The sequence below is a fragment of the Falco peregrinus genome, chromosome 1 (genome assembly GCF_023634155.1).
Source record: "Falco peregrinus isolate bFalPer1 chromosome 1, bFalPer1.pri, whole genome shotgun sequence".
NCBI classification, from domain to species: Eukaryota; Metazoa; Chordata; class Aves; order Falconiformes; family Falconidae; genus Falco; species Falco peregrinus.
The window spans coordinates 7,016,439-7,043,508 of record NC_073721.1 but is presented as its reverse complement, the minus strand read 5'-3'; the positions used below and the strand labels follow the sequence as shown (position 1 = coordinate 7,043,508).

At 41.4% G+C, this 27,070-nt stretch overlaps 1 protein-coding gene across 1 annotated transcript in view; it reads right to left on the bottom strand.

The window, feature by feature from the left end:
* Positions 1-24,147, bottom strand: part of KAT6B (lysine acetyltransferase 6B) — a 116,390-nt gene extending 92,243 nt beyond the window's left edge. Inside the window, 2 exon segments of the mRNA XM_055811236.1 lie at positions 17,545-18,440; positions 23,865-24,147. Coding sequence (XP_055667211.1) covers positions 17,545-18,165 — 621 coding nt within the window. The 5' untranslated portion in view covers positions 18,166-18,440; positions 23,865-24,147.
* Between the last annotated feature and the right edge of the window lie 2,923 nt (positions 24,148-27,070).

The window sequence follows — 27,070 nt, the reverse complement described above, 5'->3', positions numbered from 1 at the left end:
CTGAACAAATTTGGCAAGTCTTCAAAATCAAGGCAGACACCTCACCCAGTTCTACAGCATGGCCACATGATATAACTGAGCTCTGTAGCCAAGCACCTTTTTCTTCTGGCCCAATGTTTCATCATTGAACATAAATGATTTTATCATTTATTGATGTATTAATTATGACACATTTGTGTTAATCTCCTAAAACAAAACAAAAAACCAACAAAAAAAGCAAACCTGCAGCAAAGTCTCAGAAGAACAGTATTTTTATTATATGGCATTACAGTTGCAGCATGGTCTAATTTGAGAAAGAAAATTACCTTTGTGGTAGAACATTAGGCACAAACCAGGAAGTTTTTAGCACTCCACTAAAGAGATTTGGGGTCTTTTTTTCAAGACAGAGATTCAAACAAGACAACCTGAAGAGAAATTCAATCTTCAGACATGGATACAGCAGCTAGGGAGGCTAGTCTTCAGACGCCTGTAATCAGTGACCACAAAATGAATTCCAAGTATTTAACCAGCATTCATTAGTTAGGATTATATATGGATAAAGCTGACGATAACAGCTTGGTACTCTATAAAGAGATATTACTTTATAACTTGTTACATTCTGGAAATGAGTTAGGATCTTCTTAAATCAAGTAAATAATTTCAGACATTAAACAGAAAAAACTACAGTTCTACAGAAGTGCTTCTGCAGGACAGATCAGGCTACTCAATTCTGAGTAATGTTCTATTAACAAAATTCCATCTTTTTTATTTGCTGGCAGATCAGCTCTCTGCTATACTCTAGGCAAAAACCTTTGCATCCTCAAACAAAATACTTGCTTGACACCTCTCAAGACAGAATCTTCTCTCTTAAATCAGAATAATAAAGCATTAGGCCCTTAACAAATACCCCAAAAAACCACAAACACACACACCTACCCTGTATCTTCACTGCATCCATCTGGCCTTTTGATTCTACTATAATGGATTAACTATTTAACTTAGTCACAATTTAATCCAGTAATAACTGGATTAATATAACATAATATAAAATAACACAAGATAACCCTATTCTAAAGTTTCACCTGTGATACTACTGCTGCAGACCCCGCAGCACAAAATACCATAGACAAGACTCATCAGTCCCTTCCCAAAGCTTTGGAAACTTAAGCACCGCCTTAAGCCTGCATTTGCTAGTCAGTTCTACTCTAGACAAGAAATACATACATTGTAGTCAGGGCCTCAGGCCAGCTTTTTTTTTTCCCCCCTAAGCTGTGTAAACTGACAGTGGCAGGCAGGTAGGTGGGTGGGAGAAGATAGTCTTGATGAAATAGAAAGGCGAGAAAAATATTTTTTTCCTCCTTCAGCAGATGTAAAGTCCAACACTTACCACGTATGTTTCCCATTTCCCAAAATTATTAAGCTAAATATTAAAATATTTAACTCCATAAAAGAACCTAATAAAGATTATGACATGACAGGAAACAGCATGAACTATAGTGTGTCCTATACCACAATGGTAAACTCACATCATAGTTGGCTTTTTCCTTCCCCTAATTATGAGCAGTGAAACCACAAAACCCATGCTAAGATCTTATCAGTTAAGGTCCCCTCATGGGCAAAGTTCAGAAACAGCTGCATGAAGAAATGAACACTGCTCAGCTTGAAGTTTCTGAAGTAGCCACAAATTTAGAAGAAAAAGAATGAAATCTGTCCGTCTTGACACAGTATCTGGGCCTCGTCTATCACTTATGCTATTTGTATTAGTGACTTCCTAATTAGCATTCAGGAGAAGCATTCAAAGTGACTCAAAAGTAACAAAACCCCCCACATTATACTATTTTCACTGATGCTCATAGCACCTCAGAAGTATGGAGTCTGAATACAAACTGGTAATTTGGGCAAAAGAACCCTGAGAATTTAGCTAAACTGTATGGAGTGTGAACAGATTTATATAGATTATACATTACTGCCTCCCACTTTCGTAACAGGATGCTTCTTAGTACTTCCATGGAACCTGCTAATCAAGTATTTACTATAGCTTTTCCCTCAAGCTCTACACTGATGAGGCTAAACAACAATCCCCAAAAAAGTCTTCAAGGCCCTTCTAAGTCAACATAAAAAGCATGTTTTAAAGAATAAACCAAAATGCCCCCCTACATTTTGCTATTGTTTTCACTAAGTGGGTTATCTGTTCTAGATTGTGCTGCTCTCAGAAAAGCCTCAAAAATACTTGGCATCCTGCACCTAGGAAACAGAAAGCCAGGCATACAGCATAAATACCAAACCTGTCTTCTGCGGTAATAGCAATGGAAGGAACAGGTGCTGACAGCAAGCATAAACTGTATCAAATAGACCTGTGATGGAATTCAGTAGATCTACTATGAAAAATATTTTTGTTGACTAAATATTACCATTTTGTGAATACAAATGAGTTAAAAGGGCAAATAAACCACAAACATTACTTTCTCGTAATACTACTTTAAAAAAGCAAAACTGGTATTTTTACTTCTATGTAAAAGTCAACATCTTAACAGGCTACAGAAGAATGACAGATTAATATAGCCCTTTAAAAGCAATAGCTGCTGTCTTAGTTTGCAATGCAGTTCCAAGTCGTGCTTCCCTGTTGCTGTTTTGCTTGTACCAAAACATATGTCCTTGTACCTCAGCTAGTATCAGCCACAATTAAGAATTTAATTACCCTCTCTTACTGGCTTTATAGTCTAACAGCCTGTTTTCAATAAAGAGTGATCTAACAAGGTAATATGCAATACTCCCTGTAATACCTCCTCCTGGTGAAACTCCTTCCAAGTAAACTTTTCAAATTTAATATTAAAGTCGGTTTCTTTCTCCAACTGCAGCATTTTTCAATACTTTGTTAAAAAGCTGCCTACTACTCCAAAGTATCCTTTACGACAAGACTGAAAAAGACCGGAGGTGAATGTGACCGCTAGATTACACAACCAAGTAAAAACTTCCTAAATTCTAACACAGGTTTGCCCAATACTTATCTGTTCTATTTTTGGCCACATTATAGCACCAGCAAGAAACAACAGTGCTGTACCCAAGGCTGCGCCATAAGCTGTCATTTTGAGCTCCGATACTAGAAGCTGGTACTTTTGAAGCTATCACGCAGCCTGCACATCTTCATCCTTGCCCCCAAAGAGGCCACACTCCCTCACAACTAAAAGATACCACTGCAGGAGCTATTATATTTTGGTCTGGTTTGCCTGAAGAAGCCATTACTAATCAATCCACCTTAGACACCCACTATATTCTAGGAAAGGTTGCTAACAAATGAATGGCTTGATTTTCACATATACTATTAAGCAATAGTTAGTTCTAACATTGGGACAAATCAGATAGATGCTAAGCAGACCACTTTTTAAAGCTATTTCTCTATGACCGTACCTCAGATTTTTATACCCTATGAACATGATTAACTTCCATAACATGAACCAGGTCACAAAAGAAGCCTGTCAGATACTTAACAGAAATGGAGGGGAATTCTTGGAAATGTACTGGAATTAGATGGCAAGATTTCAGTAAACTAGAAGGGGGTGGGATGGGGAAGGATCTATAAAGAATTCCATTATGTACAAGAGAAGAGCGACTTCCTCAGTCTGAGAAGCTATCTCAAGCATTGATGATGGAATATATTCCTTCTAAGCGTTAACAATGTATTCAGAAATGGAAACCAATTTGATTATAAGGGCAAACATACATTGGGGGTAATCAAACCAATATGAAGCCGCTTCCTTTTTTCTGTAATTCCCAAGAGATATCCTATGACTGTGGCATTTTTACAGCAGGGAAAACATTTCAGCTCCCAGGCTTCCTGCAAAGATTTCTTCAGATTATCATATGCCCATCTTATTACAGTTTTATTTAACAAATATAAATCATTCAGCCTAAAAAAAGATTCATTTCTGAATTCCGTATTTCAAATACTGATTTTTTAGTCAGCTTTTTCACTGTAATCCTGGCATCAAAATAAGACTTTCTAGTTTTTGAACAAAGTAGTTTAAACAGAAACAGCCCAACAACACCCCTAGAAACTGCATGGAAGATGGGCAACTATTTATTGGCAGAAGTCAAATCAGCATGTATGATCTGGGTTGAGGGGAAGCTTAAGAACCCATTAAAGCATTACATACTTCATAGAAAAAAACGGCCATGCTTTCAAGAATGAAGTCAAAGAATGATGCAGCTCAGGGAAGATGAACGTCAACTGAATACTAGAAACATCGTCTCCTCTAAGGTACATTAGACAGTGACCCTTAAACACAGACCCTAAAACTCTGAGCCCTCTCCTCTTTACCTCTTACCCTGGAAAAGAGGTACTGTAAGCACCACACACAGCTACTTCAGAGTTATTTCTAAAACTTGCTGACAGGGCCACAGTGCCTTGAGAAAGCAGCTCTCCAGCAAACCCTTTAAGTCCTCAATCCATTACTACAGAGTAACAGAACAGAGTGTATTACCCCCTTCTGTACAGCGCAGTTTATAAGTATACCCCCTTAGGTACAGCTGCTATAACAATACCTTATTCTAGTCATATTTTAACCACTGTATTTCCAAAGCAATAGAATTATTCTCAAAAAAACCACACCCACTTTTTGGATACTTACAAAACAGAATTATCTTGGACAAAACTATACAGATCTGAAGGCCTTAACTGTTTCCCCCACCCCAAAGTCTGTAAACACTGCCTACAGAAGTGTTTTCTCCTTCTGCAGTCCATATAATTAAAGCTTAACCTGGGGAATGCTTCAATTCCTTCCTCAATCCCTTTCCAAAATTGTTCCAAAACCTAAGTATTTCGCTTAAATCCTCAAAACAGTCTTTAATAAAAGCAAACTAATTAAAACCCTAATTCTGCCTACTAATTTGTTTTCAAAAGGGCAGGGAAACAAGTTCACAAACAAGTTTTAACTAGGTGTTTATACACAGCCACCCACCCCCCAACAGATGAGTTGCACACTCACAAGTGTAAACCAAACATAGATTAACAGATGTATTTATGAACTTTACAATCATCAGATTGCTTAAACTTTTTGAGGCATGTCTCATCAATAAACTATGAACTAGTTTTAAGTGATATTTGCCACATGAGTTCTTATTAAGTCAGACTTGCCAGGGTGGGGGGAGACACACCAAAAACACTCCACCACACCGTAACAAAACACAACCCAAAACTAATATAAAAAGCAGGCAGAAACAAGAGTTACCTCCCTTTGCACCACTTTAAGAAAGGTAGGAGGGAGTGAAGTAGGAGGGAGGAAAAAACAGTTCTTTGCAACCTACTTCCAAAGTTTTAAAATATCAATCAGCACGTGGTGGCAACAAAGTTGGAGAATATAGTTTAGTCAAAATGTTGAAGATACTGTCTCACTGGATTGCCCTGATTACTAACACACCAATGGTAGTATTAAATAAAAAATTTCTTGCAGTGGTCCAACGCTCAGTACCTGGAACATGACTAAATACCCTTTAGCATAATCTTTGTATTCACTAAATCCAGAATTCAACAGTCGAGCAGCTGCTCAGTGCCTGGTCTGCAGAATTCAATGAACTACAAAAGGTTACCTTAATTCAATGAGATAATCAGCACACATTTACCCACTACCAAGAGTTTTCCAACCATCTGCAAGGCGGCAGAGCTAACTGCCTATAAAACAACTGGTAGCATGCTGACTTGTCCTCACATCCCTCATGTCAATGAAAATTTCTCTCTTAGCAACAGCTAAAAAGAAGCTGAACTTCCAGAAATATTTCAGATGCATCATGAGCCAACAATTTCTTCTTCAAAAATGATTTTGATTGCTACTGATCTCCAAACAGATGTCTACTCTAATTAGCAAAATCTATTAAATACATACTTAAAAAAAAAAAAAAAGAAAATAAAAAAGTCCAGTTGTCATGGCTTAAGAAAGCAGTAACAATGGGAGCCATTATAGCTGTGCACATAAAAGACAAAAGCTAACCTTAAAGCTGCTGGCCTTGCAATGTATCAGTTAACAGTGAAGTAAACAAAATACATATGTTGTGGGGAGAGGGAAAAAATTGCTATTAAGGCTGTCGTCATAAATTGAAAGGTAGGGCACAAGTCTGCTAAAAACAAAGTATTTTTGAGAGGAAAAGCAAAATAAGAGATTAAAATTTAAAACCACTTTAGCTACCTAAACTATTTTAGGATTCCCTTCCCTGCTACAAAGGGGTGAGAGTTGCTTCTGTTCTCTCTTCCAATTAATAACACCAAAATTTTAATGTCTTAACCGACTCTTATGTTAAAATAAAAAAATTTAAGGCATCAAGCTTTACAATTAAATTCCATATAAAATGTCTATAGAAAACTAGAAATTAACTTGTTTTAGCAAAACTGACTTGCAATAGCAAAATATGAAGCAAATCAGAATTTTACAACAAGACAGAAGTCAGGAAAGGGGAAAAAGCTTGTCCTCAGCTGTAGTAGTAGCTCTTCCCTAGAAACCAAATCTTTCAGAGGTCTCTTCAAACTGTATCCAAACACAATATTGTCAAAGCAGCAACATAAATAATTAGATTTTATGTTAGCAGACTATGGGCAGTTTTTAGAACTACATACAGAAAACTGAATATGACATGTTCACACAGTAAAGCCTGGACATCCACCTTTTTTTTTTTTTCTTTTTTTCCTCTCCTTGGGCAGAGCAGAGCTGCCAGCTGTCAAAGTCATTTTCTCAATTAAAGTCAACTCCAGCAGTTTTATTAACATTAAAAAAAAAATCCATTTCTTTTCTAGTCTAACTTTGAAAATTATCAAAACCTTTTCCATACAGGCTCAAAGTGCCTCACGAACCTGTTGAAAACATTTCCAAAGAAGGCAAAGATATCTATGAGAAAGAGGTACCAAACAAATTCCAGTACACCCTTCTCCCATGTCTAGTATCTTCTAGGAGGCATAAACCAAAACCTGTCAATCCTGGGTTAAATAGCAGCCACATTTATGTGCTCAATTTCACAGCCAGAATTGAGGTACCATCTTGAATTTAGAGTGGTATAGGGGGAGATTCCTCTAGTGGCTTATTATTCAAAATAAAAGACTCCTACCATCATTCATCTCACGTTCAGATCAGAAAAAACTTCTGAAACTACTGAAAAGCTGAAAATATGCTTGCAAGATGAGCAGCTACTCACTGGTTTTTAAACACCATGCACAAATGCTTAAAGTGAAAACTGCCCATTGCCACATAAATGCCAAATGGCAAAGCCCACAACAGAACTCATGTTTTCAGATTCCTAGTTCTTCAATAGATTTCAATGAATATGAAGCAGAAGGACTAGCTAAAGCCAGGACTTTTATTTATTAAACAGCTACTGCATTACAAGTTTTATCCAGGGTAAAATATCTTCAACTTTTAATCACAAGAGAGTAAAGTTAAAGGCATAGATGTAATGAGTAGGAATTGCTTGACTATAATGGCACCTGTCACCTTTACAAATGTAGTAGTTGAAAATTTGTTTCAAGAACACCCAGAACCATTAAAAGACATAAGTACCAATAATTTCCTTCCTCAAGAGTATGGCAGTCAAGCATGTCAGGGAACTCAACAAGAGGAATTTGACAGTGTGAGCTCCGATACTTTTTCCATGTAGTTAAACATACGCATACACAAATACAGTAACAGACGATTCTGTATGCACGTACCTAACCTGACAGTCTACCCTGTGAGTAGTTTTCTCTAGTAATTTCTTTATTGATTTATCTCTAATTTTTTGACCTTCAGAAAACATCTGCAACATCTGAATAAAAGCTTGCTTTGCTAAATCAGCAGAATGTGTGCCAAACATGTCAAAATAAATAGAAATTGGGTTTGCTGTACATTTTTCCAATATTAAAGCAACATTAATATGTAAAACAGCTTTAAGTTTTCAGTGACATTCACTTTCCAAAAATGCATAAAAAGAGAAGAGAGCTGGCCAGTTCAAGGCAGAGCAAGAATATTCAGATCAGAAAATACCATGTTTACATATAACCCCATTGTTTATTATGTAGTCCCCCATGTAAAGATTTCTAAACTGACTAATGACCAAATACTTACTCGCAGAAGTCAGTACACTGTCCTTTTCCTCTACCAGTAACACATTCTTGTTAGCCTGACTTCTACAGCAGGTATATTAAGTGTTCAGAGGACAAAAGAGAAGAAGCAGAAAATGAAAGCTGAGTATCTTTTAAATTTGGAACAGAAAGGAGAGATACAGCAGCCTTTATAAGCATAGAACTTCTTAACTAACTACTATTAAGTTCAGTGACTGTAACAGAGGTTACTTTGGTCCCAAGAAATTTAGGCTCAAACACTGCCTTTTTCATCACCTTTTAACCGTATTTTTGTATAAACCCCTTGTTAACTACTCCCCGTTATCCACCAGTCCTAAGCACTTCAGAGAATTCCACAGCACTTGCAACACAGGCCTTACTCACGTTTTTACAGATGAATATTAAGGACAACAGTTCCCCAAGCTTTAGCAGGTAAGGTATCCACGCAACATAAATGGTGAAACTTAAATGCAGCCTAGCAAGCTTCAGACCCAGTCTTCTGGGTCTGGTATATCAATCTAATAGTTCAGTGACTAAGTTCTTATTTTTTCCAGATTTCAGGGAGTCCCAAGAAAGCAGAAACCAGGATGCTCACTATTTTTACAGCAACACACACAAAATGCACTTATGAAAGAAACTTTAACAACAAAACCCAAAAATAAACCACACTGATTTTTCCAGCAATGGTTTCCTCAGTTAAAGCTTCCATCCCTCTTAAAACTCCTTTAGCTTACATTATTTGATGCAGCTATCTGCAAGTCTTTGTCTTTAGTGTCTTGCATAAAAAACCTATACTTTCTGTTTTACTGGCCAACTATTAGAAGAAGCAGACAAACCTTCGTGTTTAAATAGAATACTCTAGGTGGGCTGAGACCTCTGCAGCATGTACCCTGACCTACCACTGAAAGCAAGACCAGACTCAGACTTTCCCTCAGGTTGTTCAGGACCTGGCCTAGTCAAGCTCTGACCACCTCTGAGGATGGAGATTTCACAGCCACTTCAAGCCCCTGTTCCATGTCTCTCCATCCTCACTATAAAGGATTTTCTCCTTCATCTATCTGGAACAGGGGTCCTCAAACTTTTTAACCAGGGGGCCGGTGCGCTGATTAAGTGGCAGGCAGCCATCTGTGGCTGCTTGGTTTCCCCCCCAAACCCCCGGCGGGGGGTGGGGGTGTCTGTAAATACCGGGGGCCGGATTGAGGACCCTGGGGGGCCGTATCCAGCCTGGGGGCCGTAGTTTGAGGACCCCTGATCTGTAATTTCCCTTGCTGCAATTTGTGTCAGTTAGCTCTCATCCTTTTGCCACCTGAGAAATAGCAGTCCCTATTTTCACTATAATCACCCAATAGAGAGTGCTGAAAGAGCTCCTTTACTACAGCAGTCCCATGCAGAGACAAAAAAAAAAATAAAATCATTTTACACATTTATTATAACTTTGACTACTCCTTTCTTGTAACTACTTATTCGTTAGTTAAGAACTATGTGTACTCAATGTCTAAAACACAGGTGCCACTGACATTTGTCTCTTATTGAGCCAAATGCAAACACTGCTAGTTAATGTTGCCAAGGATACATGGACATTACATCAAAATTAATTCCTAAAGCTAGTCAGTAATTTTTTCTTTTTTAAATGGTGAAAAAGAGCTGTGAAACTGAAGCCAACTTCAAAACACCAGAGGTGATAAAATGAAATGCTGGAGAGCATGTGGAAAATGTGTGGCAAACTTATCACACCTTATGCTAGCCCCCACTTCTACTAAGGATTCTTCCTGGATGAGGAAACATCAGCTGTGCCTCCCAGACAACTTTGCTGAGATCATCCACAGCTTTTCTCCTGTGCCAGAGTCCTGCTTGTAATTAAAAACAGAGGTCTCAAGCCTACTCCACCTAGCACTGCATTAGCTAGTAACTGATGGGCTGTACCACCACAACCACTACAGAAATAAATAGGACACTGTCCCTTCTACTGCCAAACACTTCAGAAAACAGAAATCCCTGTGCATGGCTATCTGTCACTGCAGAGACAAGACACAGGAGCTGACAATTTACAACCCTGCAGTTTCCCTCCCCACAAGGACTCTTCCCTTATGTAACACCTCTACCATGCAACCTGAAGTCACAATCTGCACAAACCTAGAACTAAATGCAGCAGCTCTCGAGTTGCCTACACAGACATTTCTTTTAACAGTTCACACCATTTGTATCGTAAGAAGGCTGCCTGTGCCTGCAAATTTCAGATTTTAAGCTCTTCTGCAAGAATCTGAAGAGGAAAAAAAAACCACAAGCAACATGGAAAAACCTAAGTGACACCAGTTATAATTTCCCCCAATGAGGGGGGATCTAAGCAGACAGGGAAAAACAACACACACACACACAAGTAATTTTGCAACCAAAGGAAATCATACTATTTTGGGACTTGGTTTGTCTCTTATCAGGTAACCACAAAGGACAGCAATGGATCTGTCAGCTAAGTGGTGCCTGATTTAAGTGGCACTTGATGCGAGTCATCCTCAGAATTCTACAGCCACAATCTGAGCCCTAATAGTGTTCTTCCAGCACACTTCAGCAACTTCCTGCATTTGGTTCCAGGCCTACAGTCCTGACGTGAAACAGGTCCTCACAGTCATAGGAACTACGGGACTGTCCTTATGCCCAGGCAAATATAGTCCTGAATACAGGGAAGAGAGTTGCCCATTGAAAGAAGTAGCTAATAGGACCATAAATGAATGCAAAGTTTTAAAGACAACTTTTACACCAATTGAGTCATTCTTTTCTCAATGCCAACTTGAAATTCTTTCAGAAGTGATAGTCTTTCGCCATTTCCAACCACCGAACTGGAAAACTATGGTTGAGCTGTACCTGCGGATTTTTCTCACTGTCCTGATTTGGGGGGGAAAAAAAAAATAAAATAAAATCATCTGTTAAACAATAGCAGACAACCTCAACTGCAAGTTATCAAGGTTTTTCATCACTTGTTTTATAACAAAGTTCCTGCAACAACAAGAAACAATATCGAGTTGTTACCACATTTCAACTGCCACGGAAAAAACACACCCAAGAGTCAAGACTATCATTATTACTGAATATAGAAGAGGAAAGAGACTTAAGACAGGTAAGGATACAGCACTGAGAAAATATGCAAGGTAGCTCTCCTTATATTTAAGGCAGACTTCTGGTATTTCTATATTCTAGAAGTAATCTTCACAAAGGCGATATCCATGTACTGATTAGTTAAAATCCATTAACCTTTGAGGAAAAACGTGAAGAGTAAAACCTCTAACTGTAGTTTAGGAATCAAACATCACTCGAAGTTAAGACAGAAGAGTTTACAGAAAATCGCACAGATGAACTAACACAAACATAACTGCTGGAACTACACAGAATTTCTTTTAACTCCTTGCTGTCAGTTTCAATGTAGGACTCATCACAGTACATCACATCAATTAATTCTAAAGAGAAACTACCAAAAGAATCAAATTTGAGCAAGCCTTAGGATTTAATAGCTCATAGGGTAGTGTTTGGAATTACTCCTTGAAGTAAACAAGAATCACAAGTACATCATGCAGAACTGTGTTCCAATATATCTGGCTTGGGGAAAAAAGGATGAGTAGGGTCTTCCCTGATGGATCTCTAAGAAACAGCAAACCAATGACCTGTTTGCAGAAACAAAGTCAGTGACATCAGAAATTGGAACTTAACCTCTCCCCCCCACCCCACGTTACAAAGGAGCAAACCAATCTAACTCAGAAAATGGAAGTTTTTAATCTTCCTCCCCCCATACAATTCAAGAAAACTTCTACAAGCATGCTTCTTGGTTTGACCCTAACATGCTGAATCATAGAATACAAAAAAAGCCCGCAAAGCTTGATAAATCTATCTACAATGGTATGAACTGCTTCTCCACAATATGGGATGACAAGAGTCTTCCACTTCACTTTTAAATGCTCAGAAGATAGTGTAAGTCATTCTTGAATTTCTGGTAAGCTCCAGTATCTCAACTGTGAATAGGATCCATTTCCAAGTGCTCAGTTTGCTTATACATCGAGTTGGTACTTTCAGCATTTCAGAAGCTACAGGGACAGCAGAGAAATGAGACAGAACAGCAGCATCTAGCAATGATCCCAGAACTTCATGGGCCAAGAGCTACACACATAGAGATGTGGGTCACCCTTCCAAGGAAATAAAGCTATCTTGAGAACCAAGATTGTGTGGAGCACAAACAAGAGAGTTACCATTTGTCAAGTAATGCTAACATTCCTCAGTCTTTTGTCACCATGAAGATGTTATGAAGGAAAAAACACCAGCTGTCTCTAAAGACAACAGTATTTTATGAGTTGACAAAGCTCAAACCTAGATTTCATTCTTCTTTCTGCATACCCCTGTCTACAGTCTCTTCAACTGTAGCAGTGCAGACACTTTCTTACAGAAACTTACCTATCACTGCATTTCGGTGCTCAGACTCACCCTTAGGAGCACAGACTCCACATAAAGCCAGCTCCAAAATTAGGCATTATGAATATCCCCTTCCATGTAAAACAGTAAGATACACCATGTAGCACTTCCTTTCTGCCTGACTTCTCTGTTTCTGCTCAGTGGAAAGTCTAGAGACCAGAGGGAACAAGGTAGAGCAAGCAAAGAATTATCAGCCAACAGTCTCTTGTTGCCTACCCACAGGAAGGCAGGAAGCTGAAAAACTGAGCAGGGGAGGAGCCTGGATGCCAAAAAAGCAATTCTCTATAGATTGGCCCTTTGCCTGAAAGACAGAAGGAGGAACACCCAGTGTCTGCACTGGCACAAGCTACATACCAGAAAACTGAAACTCAACTCATGCCAAGTTACACTTTGAAGAGCTAAATGTACGTAGGCCAGTGAAAACAAAATTAGATAGGAGTTCAGAGTATGAAAAATTAATAAAACAAGTTTGGTTTTGCATGAAAGTCAGCTTAGAAAGACAAACTGAAAGTGAAAGGGGGATTAATAAAAATTTTCATGCCAAGAATCAGATGGAAACAACTATTAATACAGTTGCTGAGCTGTTCATGAGAGCATTCAGGAAAACCAAGAAAATGTTGCATGGATCAAATCACATCCATTTGCACTGCATCTTTCGAAGTACACTTTAAGTAGTAATTATTCTGAACATAGCAAAGATGTAACTACCAAGATACACTACACATTCCCACAGCCATGACAATGGCCGCTGCGTCATCACCTTTTAAAGCTGGATTTATCCTTTTAATTTATCTTTTTAAAAAATAAGTAAATAAAGAGCCGTCTACAGCCTACAAACATCTGCTTCTTTGGGTTTACAGTCACATGGCATTTGTGTTCAGGACATGGCTAACTCCTAAGACCTAGCAGGTTTCATGCAGTTCCCAAACTGCAGAACCTTCCCAGTGCTGGTACAAGTGACAAGTAAAACAAGGAACACCACAGTGCACATGTGCACCCAAGGCATGCAGAAAACATCACCAACATTGCCATTCTACAACTGACACCATTAAAGACAAATTAAACACCCATTTAAAGACTAACGGTAACTTTTAAGTATCACTTTACTGCTGCACTTCCAGAAGCGTATTTTAATGTATCAAAGCTTATCAAAAAGCTAAGTATCACTCAACATGTTCAGGTTGATTTTCCTTGCTGTTCACACCCTTCCCTATGCTACCAGTTTTTACACTGCATTTTCTGATTAACAGACTCATACAGCCCTTTTCAGAAGATGCTGGGTGAGAGAAGGTGTGAAGCTCAAGAGAGAAGATATCTATGTAAGACACTGAACATAAGGAAGAACACATAAGAGCAGTTAAATTGTTAAAACTAACTATGCAGCGCAATATAGTGAAGTGCACAAAACCAAACCACTGAGCAACAAATTTCCTTCTTTTTCTGCTTTCTTGTACATATGGGTTTTGGTTTTTATTTGCAGGAAAGAAAAAAGACTACAAGCCTTCATCCTTAAGGACACCGCTGTTTTTTGTTTCCCCCTTCATTGTTAAGGCAACTCCGTGTCTGGCTGGAGACTAGTCCTTTAACACATGGATTTAACACTTTAGAACAGGCATATCTTGAAGTGCTTCGATTTCAAGTTACCTGTACACATCAGGTAAGTATCTACCTTAATGTAGTCACCAGAATATTTAGGATAATTGAGATGTCCTTTTGAAATGCAATTTATAATACTCCCTACGCTTTATATGATGTACGGCCTAGACACCGTACAGCTGATGACAGCTACTGACTTTCCAATGGAATCTGTCCTTCCTACGAGCCTTCTGCTGGCACCTCTTCATACAGAAGTGAACGAGCAACGCTCCACACACTAGGGAGCGCAAAGGGGTGGAGGAAGAGAAGATTTCAACAGCTGTGCTGTATACTTACTCTTCCTGTAACTTGCAGCTGACACACCTTTGCCCAAATTCAGAAGAGTCATATAACACTTGAAGGAAACTTATCATTTTTGCACAAATGCTTCCTTCCAGGGCTAGGGATAATAGGAGGTAATACGGCAACACAAGCTGTAACTTGCTTGTTATATTGCTGTAACTAACTGCAGCTATTTCTACATCTAATGAAACAAGAGGACTATACCTAGTACCATTGGATCACCCAGTTAACACAAAGACAAAAAAACCAGCTCCGTGACATCATCACCAAGAGGAAAATTTAGCACTTCCAGCTCCCTGTTCCACCTAAGTATTTCATCAAACACAAAGCACTCAACAAACACCCCTGTAACATAGTCAAGGCTCCACGACAGTGAAACTTAACTTCAGTGGTACTGCACTGTAATAGTAGCTACCCTCTCAGTGTACTAGACACTCTGATGCCTTGGCGGAGGTGGGGGAGAAGGCGGCGGCGTGGAGAGGGAAAACACCTAAGAACACACACACAAAACACCCCAAAACCAAACCAGCCACAAACACACACACACTGGCAGTACTATATCTCTTCTTGTCACCTTCTACTGACTTGGAAAGAAATGTTCAGAGTCTGTGTTTGGTACTGTAAGTGTAAAAGTTCAGACTGCCAAAGAGAGAGCTCTGATGCGCTTCTGATGCACTGAATCTTTCAACTGTCTAATCTTGATGAGATGTTAATTATGCATTAAAAAGTCAAAATTACTCAAACTTCCGCAGTCATCTAAACAGATTTCTGCACATCCTCCTGTTCTTTCTCCTCAAGAAAAGTCAACAGAAGAGATACTTGAACTTCATTTCTAGTAATTAAAAACAAAAAAACCTCCAAACAAACAAAAAGATCCACCCAAACAAGAAAAGCAGCTCTTACTTGTGCTAGCTATATAAACAGCCAAAGAAACTTTAAAATACACCAGTTCCTTCAAAGAATGGCCATTCCTGTGACATGCCAGTTGGCTACATTTTATTGTATAAAATACAGTATTAAAGTCTTGACATGCCCCACACTGCCACTTAAATACTTCTAGTAAAAACAGCCTAACAGTTTTCCTTCAGTGTCGCTGTTCTTCATGAATTACCATTAATTTCAAACAAACAGGCAGTCACATCCCAATAATAGACACAATATGTACAGTTACTTTCAGAACTATCCTCAAAGTTTATTTAAAGCTATACAGCTTGAAGACCAGCAAAAATCCCATGTTTAAACCAAGTCTCTATATATTTGCTCAGATACCTGCACCACAACTAAGCAGCGTGCTACCCTGACATGCTCCTAGTGATCTGCCAGCCTCACATCAAAACTATTCGTCAGGAAAAACGTGTACGTCCAACAGTTTTTAAAACACGCAAGTCACATTGCTAATTTTAAGGCACCCAAATGAAAGCTTATCTCTTGCCAAAGCACTTGCTAGAGAACAGATTTGTTTGGCTAACTTCTAAAAGACAGATTTATCCTTATACCAGTGTTTTAGTATAGCAGTAACGGCTTTTCCAGTACCGTGACCCAACTAACATTCCTTGCTATGGATGCCAGTCCCAGTAGGTAGCCTAACAAGCAAGATTTTTGTTTCCACAAAATTCACAAGAAGCATCACAATACTAAACTATTTTGGTTGCTCAGTCCTCCAGCCTTCAATTTATTCATGTCACTAGAGTATCAGAATCACAGAAGAATCCCTGAAAGTACTTATACAGCTTTATTGCTACAAGTATTTAAATCTTTAGTGAACGGCTACAGCAGTAATCGCACAGCAAGCAACGCTTATGAATTCCATTCTGATTGAGTGTGAAGCTCCATGCATCTTTCAAATACCCAAGAAGTCCAACTTGACAGAAATAAATATCCACGCATAAAAGCAATCATATTTAACTTACATTTAGAGAAGCTCACAAAAATCAACCTACAGCTACCACCATTTGTAGCATCACCTCTAAGAGTTCCACAAACAACTGTTCATGTTGACTTCACTAAGTATTTCTAACACAAGCACTTTCTACTCTGCACCCTCCAGCACCTTACAATCAGCTGAAGGAAAAAAGGCGATTGAAAACCATCCTGCAGTTTGTAGTAGGAGACATTAATGCCAACCCAACAATTGCAAAGTTGTCTGGGTTATCCCATGCCAAAGAACTGCCACCAAACTTTAGCACTGGGAATTGAATAAAAAACAGGAGGGGGAAAAAAAAAAAAAAAGATGAAAAACAAACCACCAACTTAAAAATATTCCAAGTAACCCAATTCAAGTAGAACAGGTAGCTTCCCTGCTTCCCCACCTCCACCCCCAAGTACACTGAAAATTCAAAACACACTTCCCCATACTAAGTGGGGAATGATCAAAGAAAGCCTACAGACATGTCTTTGACACTACCCTTTCATAAACAACACACTAATTGACACCCCCTTCTCCCTCAAGGCTTAAACCCTGTGAATAATTAACCTGGAAACAAGGCCCACTAGTAAAAAAAAAACCCATGTGGGAACTCCAACCAAACTGAAACAGGAGGAAGATTCTGCAGTTTAGATCAATTTGTCAGTCTGACACCTTCACTTGTACTCCTAGAATATTACATTAACTCCAGTTCCTATTAACTGTAGTTTGAAATTACGTATCTACACATAACTGTCTTTAAAAATAAGTCTAACAGTTTTAAATGTTCAAAAGTGTTCAAACTGCAAGAAAATTAGTATGTTCAGGCGTAAAATGAAGGTAAAAGGCCACAACAAGATCATGCTGAAGATTTCAGCAACATCAGTCTGCCAGGCAAGACACAACAATCTCACACCTAGAGGAGCACATATAGCTGCGCTCTTCCCTGCTGCTCTGTTTATCTACAGAAAATCCAAAGAGCAAACTATCCAACACAGAGTGGCGGGACATAGGGAGCTAAGTAAACTTCCTTTACCAGAACAGATTCTGCATGGATCTTTGGTATGCATCCTCACTGATACATATTTACACAGGTAAATAAAGAACAAGAAGAATCACTGGTTTTGCATTAGATAAATAAATAAACAAGAATAATTTTTACATTACTACATTCACTTTCATTTTTCAGACTTACCTGGTCTTTTTCATGGGGTAGAAGGCTGACAGGTGGAAGAGAAGCTGGGAAAGTGCTGGAGTATTTTGGAGCTCCTTTGCTTTCCAAACTGCCATAGTTAACTCTATACTGAGGTCCATCCTTCAGTAATCTCCCATTGTTCACAGCACGTTTGGCTCCCAGGCGCAACCTCTGCTGAAAAGCAGGATTGTTGAAAATATTTGCTAGGTCATTTTGACTTCTCAAATACTTTTCTATGTTTTTCAGGGAGGAGCCATTTGGTTCCTGAAGCCCTTCAATCGCTCTTCTCAAGAGTTTATTCCAATCCACATTACGAAGCTCATTACAAGCTCCTCTAGATCCCTTAACAGATTTAGGAATAGTGCCAGGTTTAACAGATGAAAACCGTCCAGGATTATCTGGGTCCTTGTAGGATGCAAGGCCTTTGTTGGTGACTTTAAGAATAGAACCATCTTGAACACTAAGTTCCAACTGTTCTGAAACAGTCTTCTTATCTAATCCATGAGAAGCACAAACAGCATGACATATTCTCTCTTCAGAAGGCCTTTGCTTTTGCTTTTTAACTTTTTGTATAGCTTCAAGAATCCACTCCGTATAAAGAGGGTTGGCAAGTTTTACCATGGTTGACCAGTAATTGTTTCCAGCCAAGGGTTACCCATAGAGGTTCCTCCTTATCCTTTTAGCAGATCTTTCAGAGGTTGTTCACACCTCAAACATAAACCAAAGGACTCCACACACTGCTTGGATGCATCTCAAAAATATCCATCCTGAGGAGTCCAAAAAGGCAGGGAAATATCTGCCAACTGAAACTTCCAATTACTTTACCGCTATGGAAAGGTAGAAAGGATTCATTTCTGAAGATACTGGTACATCCTTACAAGACAGTTTGTTGCAACCTTTAAAAAAGAGAAAAAGAAGAGGCAGGGAGAGAATACAGTTAACACTGAAGTACGAAAAAGAAACTGAATGCATTCAGACATACATTCACGCTATAGATGTTGCAGTATGCAAAAATCTTTGTGAGATTATATGAAACATTCGCCAATTCCCACCCCACACCAAACAAGTAACTGTAGAATACTTCCACTTTGCATAACCCTTTAGTGGATTTAGTTTTCCTAAAATCTATCACCCCCAAACTTAACCTACTACTGCCTTGTGGGACAACTTCCATTCAGCCAGAGATCTAAAATGTTCTCTAAAACAAACAAACAGACCTACAAATAAATTCTAAATCCACTACTATAGGAAAATTACTATCTGCACAGATTATACACACACAAACCAAAACAAAAAACTAAAAACCACACACCCCAAAAACAAACCCCAAATGAATAAACCAAAATATCAGAACCAAGTTACTAGTATCACATCCTTCATTAATACCTAGGTACCCTACAGTACAGGAAGGAATCACAAAGGCACTTCTCATTCTTAAGGCGTGCAGTAGAGGCACACATTTTTTATACAAACTTCAGAACTGAAATGAAAATAAGTAACAGGAGGCATTTTCACATAAATACACTGTCAGCATGAAGACATATAAGACATCACATTGACAAAATACACTTTGGCAACTACAGTTTAACAAATAATTTTCTTTACTTATTACGGAATATATTACTCCAATAGAAAATTCAGTGGATACAAAAACTTTTTCTAAGAAACCTGAAAGAACATCCTGATTAGGAGTTTGTTCATTTTACAAGACGATGTATTTATTTGTTTTTCTTCCTTCCCATATAAAAGCCACACAGCTTAAACTAAGACAGTAGTCACTGAATGAATAAATATGTTTGAGGTATTAGTTTTCTCTGCCATTATATGCAAGGGAGTACTTCTGAAGACATGAACAGAATTGTATAATCACTTCAAACAAAAGTAAGTAAAAACTGGAAGAGGGAAGTGTTTGTTATCAATAAATGGGTTGTCCTGTAAAGTAGAAAATTCACCAGCTTCACAGCAAAACCTAAAACTGAGTTAATCTGAAACTACATTTATAAAGCTATGGCAAGCAGCCTGTAACTAACAATAATAGATATGATTACACAAGTCTTGGACCTCATGTTTATTCAAGTCATCTTGCATTCGAATCATGTTTAAAACTTGAGTAAATTATAAATAGGGAAAAAAACCCTGAATTGATTCAGCAAACTAAATTATTTTCAACTTGTTAAAAAGATTCCTCTGCAAGTGTGAAGAGTATTAAAAAACCAAACAACCAACCTTTCGGTCCCACACCTTCTCCTCACTCTACCCCCTCAAAAATCTCTTTAAATATAAACTCCAGATCATGTTTCACATGTTATTGTATCTACAGAAGATGATTAGTAACAAAAAAGAAGCTGGTTACTGGTGAAAATAAATTATTCTATACCCAAATAGCAGAAATGATTAATCAATTCATTTTATGAATACGTCATTCTTTAGGTTTGACTGAAGCTTAAGCACTTACAGATTTATAAATATGTAAGTTCAACTGACTGCCAGAATGAAAAGACACACTCCTGATACAAATGCAGGGCGTGAAAGTTTAATTGTTTCTCATACTGAACCCTATTGACCTACATAGATTGGATTCTGTGTCTTGCTTCCGTCTGTACTCATGCAAGTTATATTTGATAACAGTTCTGTGTGTTTCAAGTATTTGTAATAAAACAATAACTTGTTCTGTAAACACACATTTTAATTTAATCCAGCTAGCAAAAGCCATTCTTCCCCTAACAGAATTGTTTATATTCACTGTTTTCAGATAATTCCAAAATAACACTGTAGCTGCAAAATGCAGACAAGTATAGGGAAGAAAAAAAAGTTTCCATGGTATGATGAATCCTACAAATCCTCTCACAACTCTTGACGCTGAAAACATGATAGAACAAAAAGGAGAAGTCTATATATAGTTGAGGTTCACTCACCTTGAGACTATTTTATACACTCTCCCTATGAATTTGGAAGATCTCTGCAGCTACATATAAAGACCCAGATTCCTAGAAAGCTACTTTAAAAGTTACTTAGTCAGGCCATTCTGCTATGAGTCTTCATGAAGATAGTCAGTACTTAACTAAATGCTGAACATTTGCTGAGTCAGACATACTCACCTCATTTTTAAACCTACTGCAGTACTGTTGTATTAAATTTCATACAAGCAACCACATCACTACCATGAAATTCCAGAACACACAGTGCAGGGTCTGTTCCAAGCACCTGAACACTGATGAACATTTCTGTGTAAATGCTATATAACTTGTGGGTTGCAGGAATTTTTATTGGCCACTGACTGTGGCAAAAGGTGAGCATAAACCTGTATTTTCATGTAGCGTCTGCTGCTTGGGGTACAGGAATTTTACAGCAATATACATTCAGAACTACATTTTTACTTATTTACTTAAAACTCCCTGCGTGTAATACAGCCTCCTGCATACTTGCGCCTACTAAATCAACACAAGCTGAGAGTATCAGCAGAAGCACAGTTTCCAACACACAGGACAGGATATTTCAAAAGGAAAATCAAGACACCTTAAATTCACTGCTTCCAACAGAATCTTATGTTCCTTCTGCTTTAGGAAACCACAGAAGGTTCATCTGATCCAATTTCAGTTGTTTTACCACAAGCTACAATCTCTTGTTATTCTGCCACTCTGATTGCCTAGGTACTTGAAGCGTAGCACCCCCGACCTCCACAACCACTGTGACAAGGTCTACAAGGTCTACCATATGCAAGATTCAGAACAACCTCTTAATAACAAACGTCTTTGGCAGCAATATAACTGATCCAGGCCTTTCATAAAACAAGTGAGGGCAGATTGATTCATGATTGGCAATACACCAATATATGCATATACATGCTAAGTGACTGGACAAAGACAAAACAAACTGCTTTACAAACAAACTTTCCAGATTCAACACAAGAGGACACATGGAAGTTCAGAATGACATTCAGGTTTCTAAGTTTAGAACTTAATTTCACCAAAACCAGAAAAAGGTGGTCATACATCCTTTAGTATAAGCAGTATGCTGCTTGCCCAAACAGTTTTTGAAGAAATAGCAATTTTTAAGAGGTATTATAAATTAGTAGCAGGCACTCATACCTATTTATTAATTTTCATCCCTTGTAATTAAATAACTTTTAATCCAACCCTCAACAGTACCCTTCCAATCACAGAGTAGATTTTCCAGACTGTTAAGTGCACAGGACCACTTCCAAATTTTATGACAACAGTCATTAAGCTTCTATGTCACATTTCAGCTTCTACACTCTACAGTATCTTATTTTGAAAGTAAGAACATCTGAGAAAGTTTGATTGCACTGTATCACTAACCAAACCTTTTAACAAGTTTGCTACTGAAGAGCTGCATAACATAGGCATTTAGAGGGTTAAGTACCATACACTACCTTTAAAATGTGAAAAGCCATCTCTAGTCAAGGCTTGTCCCTTTACCTAAGTCATAAATTATCAGATAAATACAAAGAAGTTGCAAAATTGAAGCTTGGGATTTAGAATGAATGCAAATATGTCCTCTATAAAGCATGCACCTATTGTACAGCTGATTCTAATTAAAGAATGCACTGACTGAACATGTCAATCTTAGGTGTCATCAGTAATCCTATAATCCTGTAATAAGGTCTTTTTTAGACTGAACTAGTATCTGGAATTATTTCCAAGTGATCCAGACTGTGAAAACAAGCTGTGTAGTCAGAAAGACACACACACACACAAAAATAATCACCTACTCTTCCCCTCCCCCCGAGAAACAAAACTAAGTGATTACAAGTTTATAAAAACAAGTATCCAAAAGCATTTCAAAAAATACAATCTAGTCTCTTTTTTTTTTTTTTTGAGAAATTAATGAAAAAATTGCTTTGGCCATCTTAAACACAGTTAAACTTTTAAAACCTCAACCTGAGGTTACAACCACTACCAAAAAAATAAAAGGGGGGTGGGGGGGCAGAAAGACAGCAACCCGTGCAACCTGCTGGTGACCTGTAAAGCACAATCTCATTCTGCTCCCTCCTACCTGCTCTGCACACACTCAGAAGCAGCAGCAGCAGGCCAGCTCTCTGCTGCAGCATCAGGGTCAGGTAAGGATTGCAGCAGAGGAGGAGGAAGAAGCCTGCCATTGCTTTCAGTAAGCTTTTTGCCATTTTTCTTTCCTCCAAGCATTACTTCGAGTTCCTCAGCTAATCAACTCTGTATTCCACCCCCATCTCAATTAATGATGCGAAAGAGGCAAGATAATTTGTTTCCCCATCGCAAAATACGCACACCTACAAAGAGAAAAGAGAGAAAGCAGATCCTGGCAAGGACTTCCAGCACACATGACACTCCTAAAATCACTCACATCATGAAGCCAGCTATTGTATTAGCCTTTATACAACATCCAGTTTTCAACTGGAACAAGATAGAGCAATGACACTTGCACACTCTTTAAACAGACAGATGAGGAGACACAGTAACTTCAGCAAAAGACTTGGGGATGTGGGGAGTAAGAGCAGTACACGCAAATCCAACCAACGATGCGCACGCGCTCTGTGATACCCCGCAAGCTAGTTTTAAGATCATAGGCTAAAAAGCAGTTCACAACATGACAGCAGCAAGCACCACCAGAGGAAACAGCATCAACACAACGTGACACCAGCAAAATCACCCAAATTCACCCTTCCCACCCTCTTCCCTGGAAGTTCTGAGCACTTTAAAATACGGTACTGGAGAACAAAAAGGAGCATGGGAAGGTAATATTCGCTGCCAGCACTTAACCTGGGAAGAGGGTTCCACTGAAAACATTTCTTCTTGAGAAAGTGATTTACAGCAGAAGGGGTATCTGTTTGCTTTTTGCAGAGTGGGTTAATTTCAACGCTCAGTGACAGAATGCAAAAGGTGAGGTCTGGGTGAAGAAAACACGATACGAACATCGCTTCCAAAACGTGGCTTGAGAGGCTTGAATATCCCCCCCCCCCCCCAACTTGCTTAAAAATTTTTGCAGTATACCCAAGCCACGGCGATTCGCAACACGCCTAGCGCCCAGCGCCAAGGCATTGTTGTATCTGACAGGGCCGAGCCAGGGCTGCCTTCTGAACACCCCAAGCCTTATTCTGGGGTTTCTCATTCCCAATGCAAAACCCCCAAGCCCACAGGCTCCGCTCCCCGGGGCACGGCGACCCCGCAGGACGGCGTGCACCTGCACCCACCGCACGGGGATGGCAGGCGGGCGGTGCCAGGGGCAGCGCCCCCGCCGGTCCCCCCGGTCCCCCTCGCCGTGCCGGCGGGAGGCAGGCTGCGAGCCGCCCGCCCCCCCCCCCCCCCCTCCCCGGTACCACTCACCTCCGCGGGACCGGGGCCGCGGGGGGAGGAGCCTCCTCCAGGCGCCGCAGCGGCTCCCCCTGCTGCCGGCTCTTCCCCTGCTCCCGCTGCCGGGCTGCGCCGAGGCGGCTGCCCTCACTGCCGCTCTGCCCCGCTGCCGGCGGCCGCCGCGACTCCCCCTACCGCCGCGGCTCGGCTTGCCTCACCTACGCCGCCATTTTGTTTCGCCCTGTTGTACTTAACGTGAATCCGACATGACACTGATTACAGCCCAATGGAGTCTCATTAAAATCTTACCTACCCTCGCGCCCCGCCCACCGGCGCCCGCCATTGGGCCGCCCTGCACACGCCGCTCCGCGCTCACAGGCCGCGGGCCCGCGTCCGTCATCCGCCCATACCAGCCTTGTTCCGCCCAGCAACCGGCCCGGGGCTCCCATTGGAAGGCAGGGTGAGTCAATCACGAGGCACGCCCCTTCCCTCCACGCTCAACTCCGCCTGCCCGCGAAAACGGGCGGTGCCGCCGGCTGCCATTGGCAGCCTCCGCCGCCACACAACCCGCCCGGCCCGCCCACCCGCCCGCCACAGCCCGGCCCGCCTCATTGCTGGGCCTCCGACGCTCGCCATTGGTCACCCGCCACAAGTGGAGGCGAGCGTTCGCGCAAGGCCGCCCTCCCGTTGGCTACCACTGCCGTCCGTCAGGGTGTCCCACCCCCCCCCCCCGGCTCCCCCCCTCCGGCCTCGCTACCCTCCCCCACCCGCCGCCGCCCCACCCGCTCCTGAAGTTTGTTCGAGAGGGTGATCGCTAGCGAGAGCTACCGGCGGCGGCCGCCCGAGCCGGCCCGGCAGGGCGGGCGGGCCCGCGACACACACTAACAAGCAACCTTTAAATCCTGCGCGTCACGCGCGTGCCTCCGATCCTGCCGCTCGGCCGGGCGGGCGAGATGGAACAGCGTGCTCCCAGCGTAACCCTCCCAAGGTGCCTGGCACTGGCAGCCGCTTATCGCGCACACGCACCCCCCCACACCGCGCTGGGAAGGAGGGAGGGAAGGAGGGGGTGGGAACGGGGACAGCGACAATGACTCCCGGCTCTAACAGCCACATGCAGGTCCCCGCAAGTTTCGCCATGCGAAGCCCAGGGACTTCTCTGTCAGCCCGTCTGCGAAGGAACAATTGCCGCCTCAGAAAGACAGGGTGGGAGCATGCAACACAAAAACCTCAGCCATCCCCTGCCTCCCTCCCTCCGCCGCTCCATTCCCCCCTCTCCCCACCCCATCCAGCCCAGCCATCACCTCCTGCTGCTGCTCCCCCTCCCCTGCAAAACGCACAGCATTGCAATGCATTTACCAAGCGCAAGTGTCTGCAAACACGTGCATCAGCCTCCAATGCAAAAGGGAGAGAAAAAAAAAAAAGTACCCAGCCTAGTGACAAGCCCCCTGCGCTGAGAGAGGGGAGGGAAACGGGGTTATTATGGCAAATTGCAGCCTGTCACCCGACGCAAAACAAAACCCATCGCATGCTCCCTATAACCCCCCCACATAAACTCCTGGGAATCTAACCTCCGATGCAGGTTTCCCCCCTTTGCTTGCAATGACCTCCTTTCTCTGCCTGTGTGTGTTTCTGCAGCAGCGGTTCCTGCGGAATGTGCTGCCCCTGAAACGCGATCGCGGCTCCTCTCTCTCTCTCTCTCTCTCTCTCCTTCTCTGTCTCTCGCTCGCTCTCTCGCTCTCTCTCCTGGCTGCAAGCAGAGCCAGGAACACAACAACACAGCCTCCCCCCACCCCCTTCCCCAAACACATACACACTGAAGAGCCCCAGCCAGGAGAGCCAGACGAGCCGGGGAGGGGGTGGAGGGAATCCCCAGCCAGCGGATTGATTGCACCAGTTACCTTCTCCAAGCCCCTTCGCAAGGGGGGGGGGGGGGGGGGGGGGGGGGGGAAGAGAAGGGGGGGTGGAAGATGAATACAGAGAGAATACCTTGTCTCCCTTCCTCCTCCTCCTGCTCCGCGCGGCTCCTCTTCTCACTCCAAAATACTAAAAGGTGGACGGGCAGATCAGACACAAGCGTTCAGCTCGCGGCGGGGGAGAGGCGGGGGAGGGGAGCCACACGAACAATTATCATTAATTTAGAAATTAAAACAGAAAACCCACCCCAGACCTCCAGCCTTCGCGATGGAGAGCGGACGCAGATTGCGAGGACTGGTGCTAAGACACAGGACCTGATAACAGCTAATTGAAAGGTTAATCTACATAGGCTGTGACAGAAGAGGTCCCTCCCCACTTTTTTTATCTGCTGTTGGCAAGTGGGAAATTGAGCTCCCCCCACCTTTTTCCCTTAAAAAAAAAAAAAAAAAAAAAAAAAAAAAAAGAAGAGGGAAAGAAAGGGGTGAAGAAAAAAAAAAAGGCAATAAAGTTTGGGGGGAGGCGCGTCCCCTTGGCGGCGGCGTGGGGCTGAGGGACGGGGCGCGCGGGTGGCCGTTGCGGGGCGCGTTGGGCGGGAAGGCGGCCTGAGGGGAAGTGGTCACCGCCGCGCCCGGGGGGCCTCCCGCCGGCCCCGGGGGGCTGGCTTGGGCTTTTCCTCTCATGTGGGGCCATTTAAAACGTTTCGATGGAAGAACCACCGCAGGCAGGCTCTGGGAAATCTTTCCTGAAGGGCTTGGAGCCGTAGTTCCTCGGTCCCGAGGAAGAGGGCTGTGTCTGAGGCAACCATAATTAGTCTGAGGGATGAAAGGAGGAGGGTGAACAAATTACAGATGTCTTCCCGTTGAGTTTGCTGTAAATGTAACAAGACGTTGTGAGGGATATATTTTAAAGGACAAGGTGATAACATGCAGGGACTTAAAGTTTGTTTAAGCGTTTTTGCCATGCTGCCGAAGGCCGCTTGCCATGTCAAAGTTTTGGGTTTTCTCAGCTGTGGCTAGCAAATGCCACTTCTCATCAACGCATGGCGTGCCAAAATGCCATAGGGTATATACCAGAGGGTACCACACAAGGGAGGGAAAGGTAATTACCTACCTAAGCATCTACTCAAGCAATCACTAGCTAAGCACCCCCGTCTCCCCAAACCATGACCCACCTCAGAGGTCTCCGAGGCATTCCCTTTTCCATGTCTTGTGGGGGACGTGTTGCTGTTAGGTGCCTGTCTGCAGAGTTTTCAAAAAATATCTGGTCCCAAAGAAGAAAAGATAAAATTAAAAGAAAAAAAAAAAAAGTAATATTCTCCTTTTAGA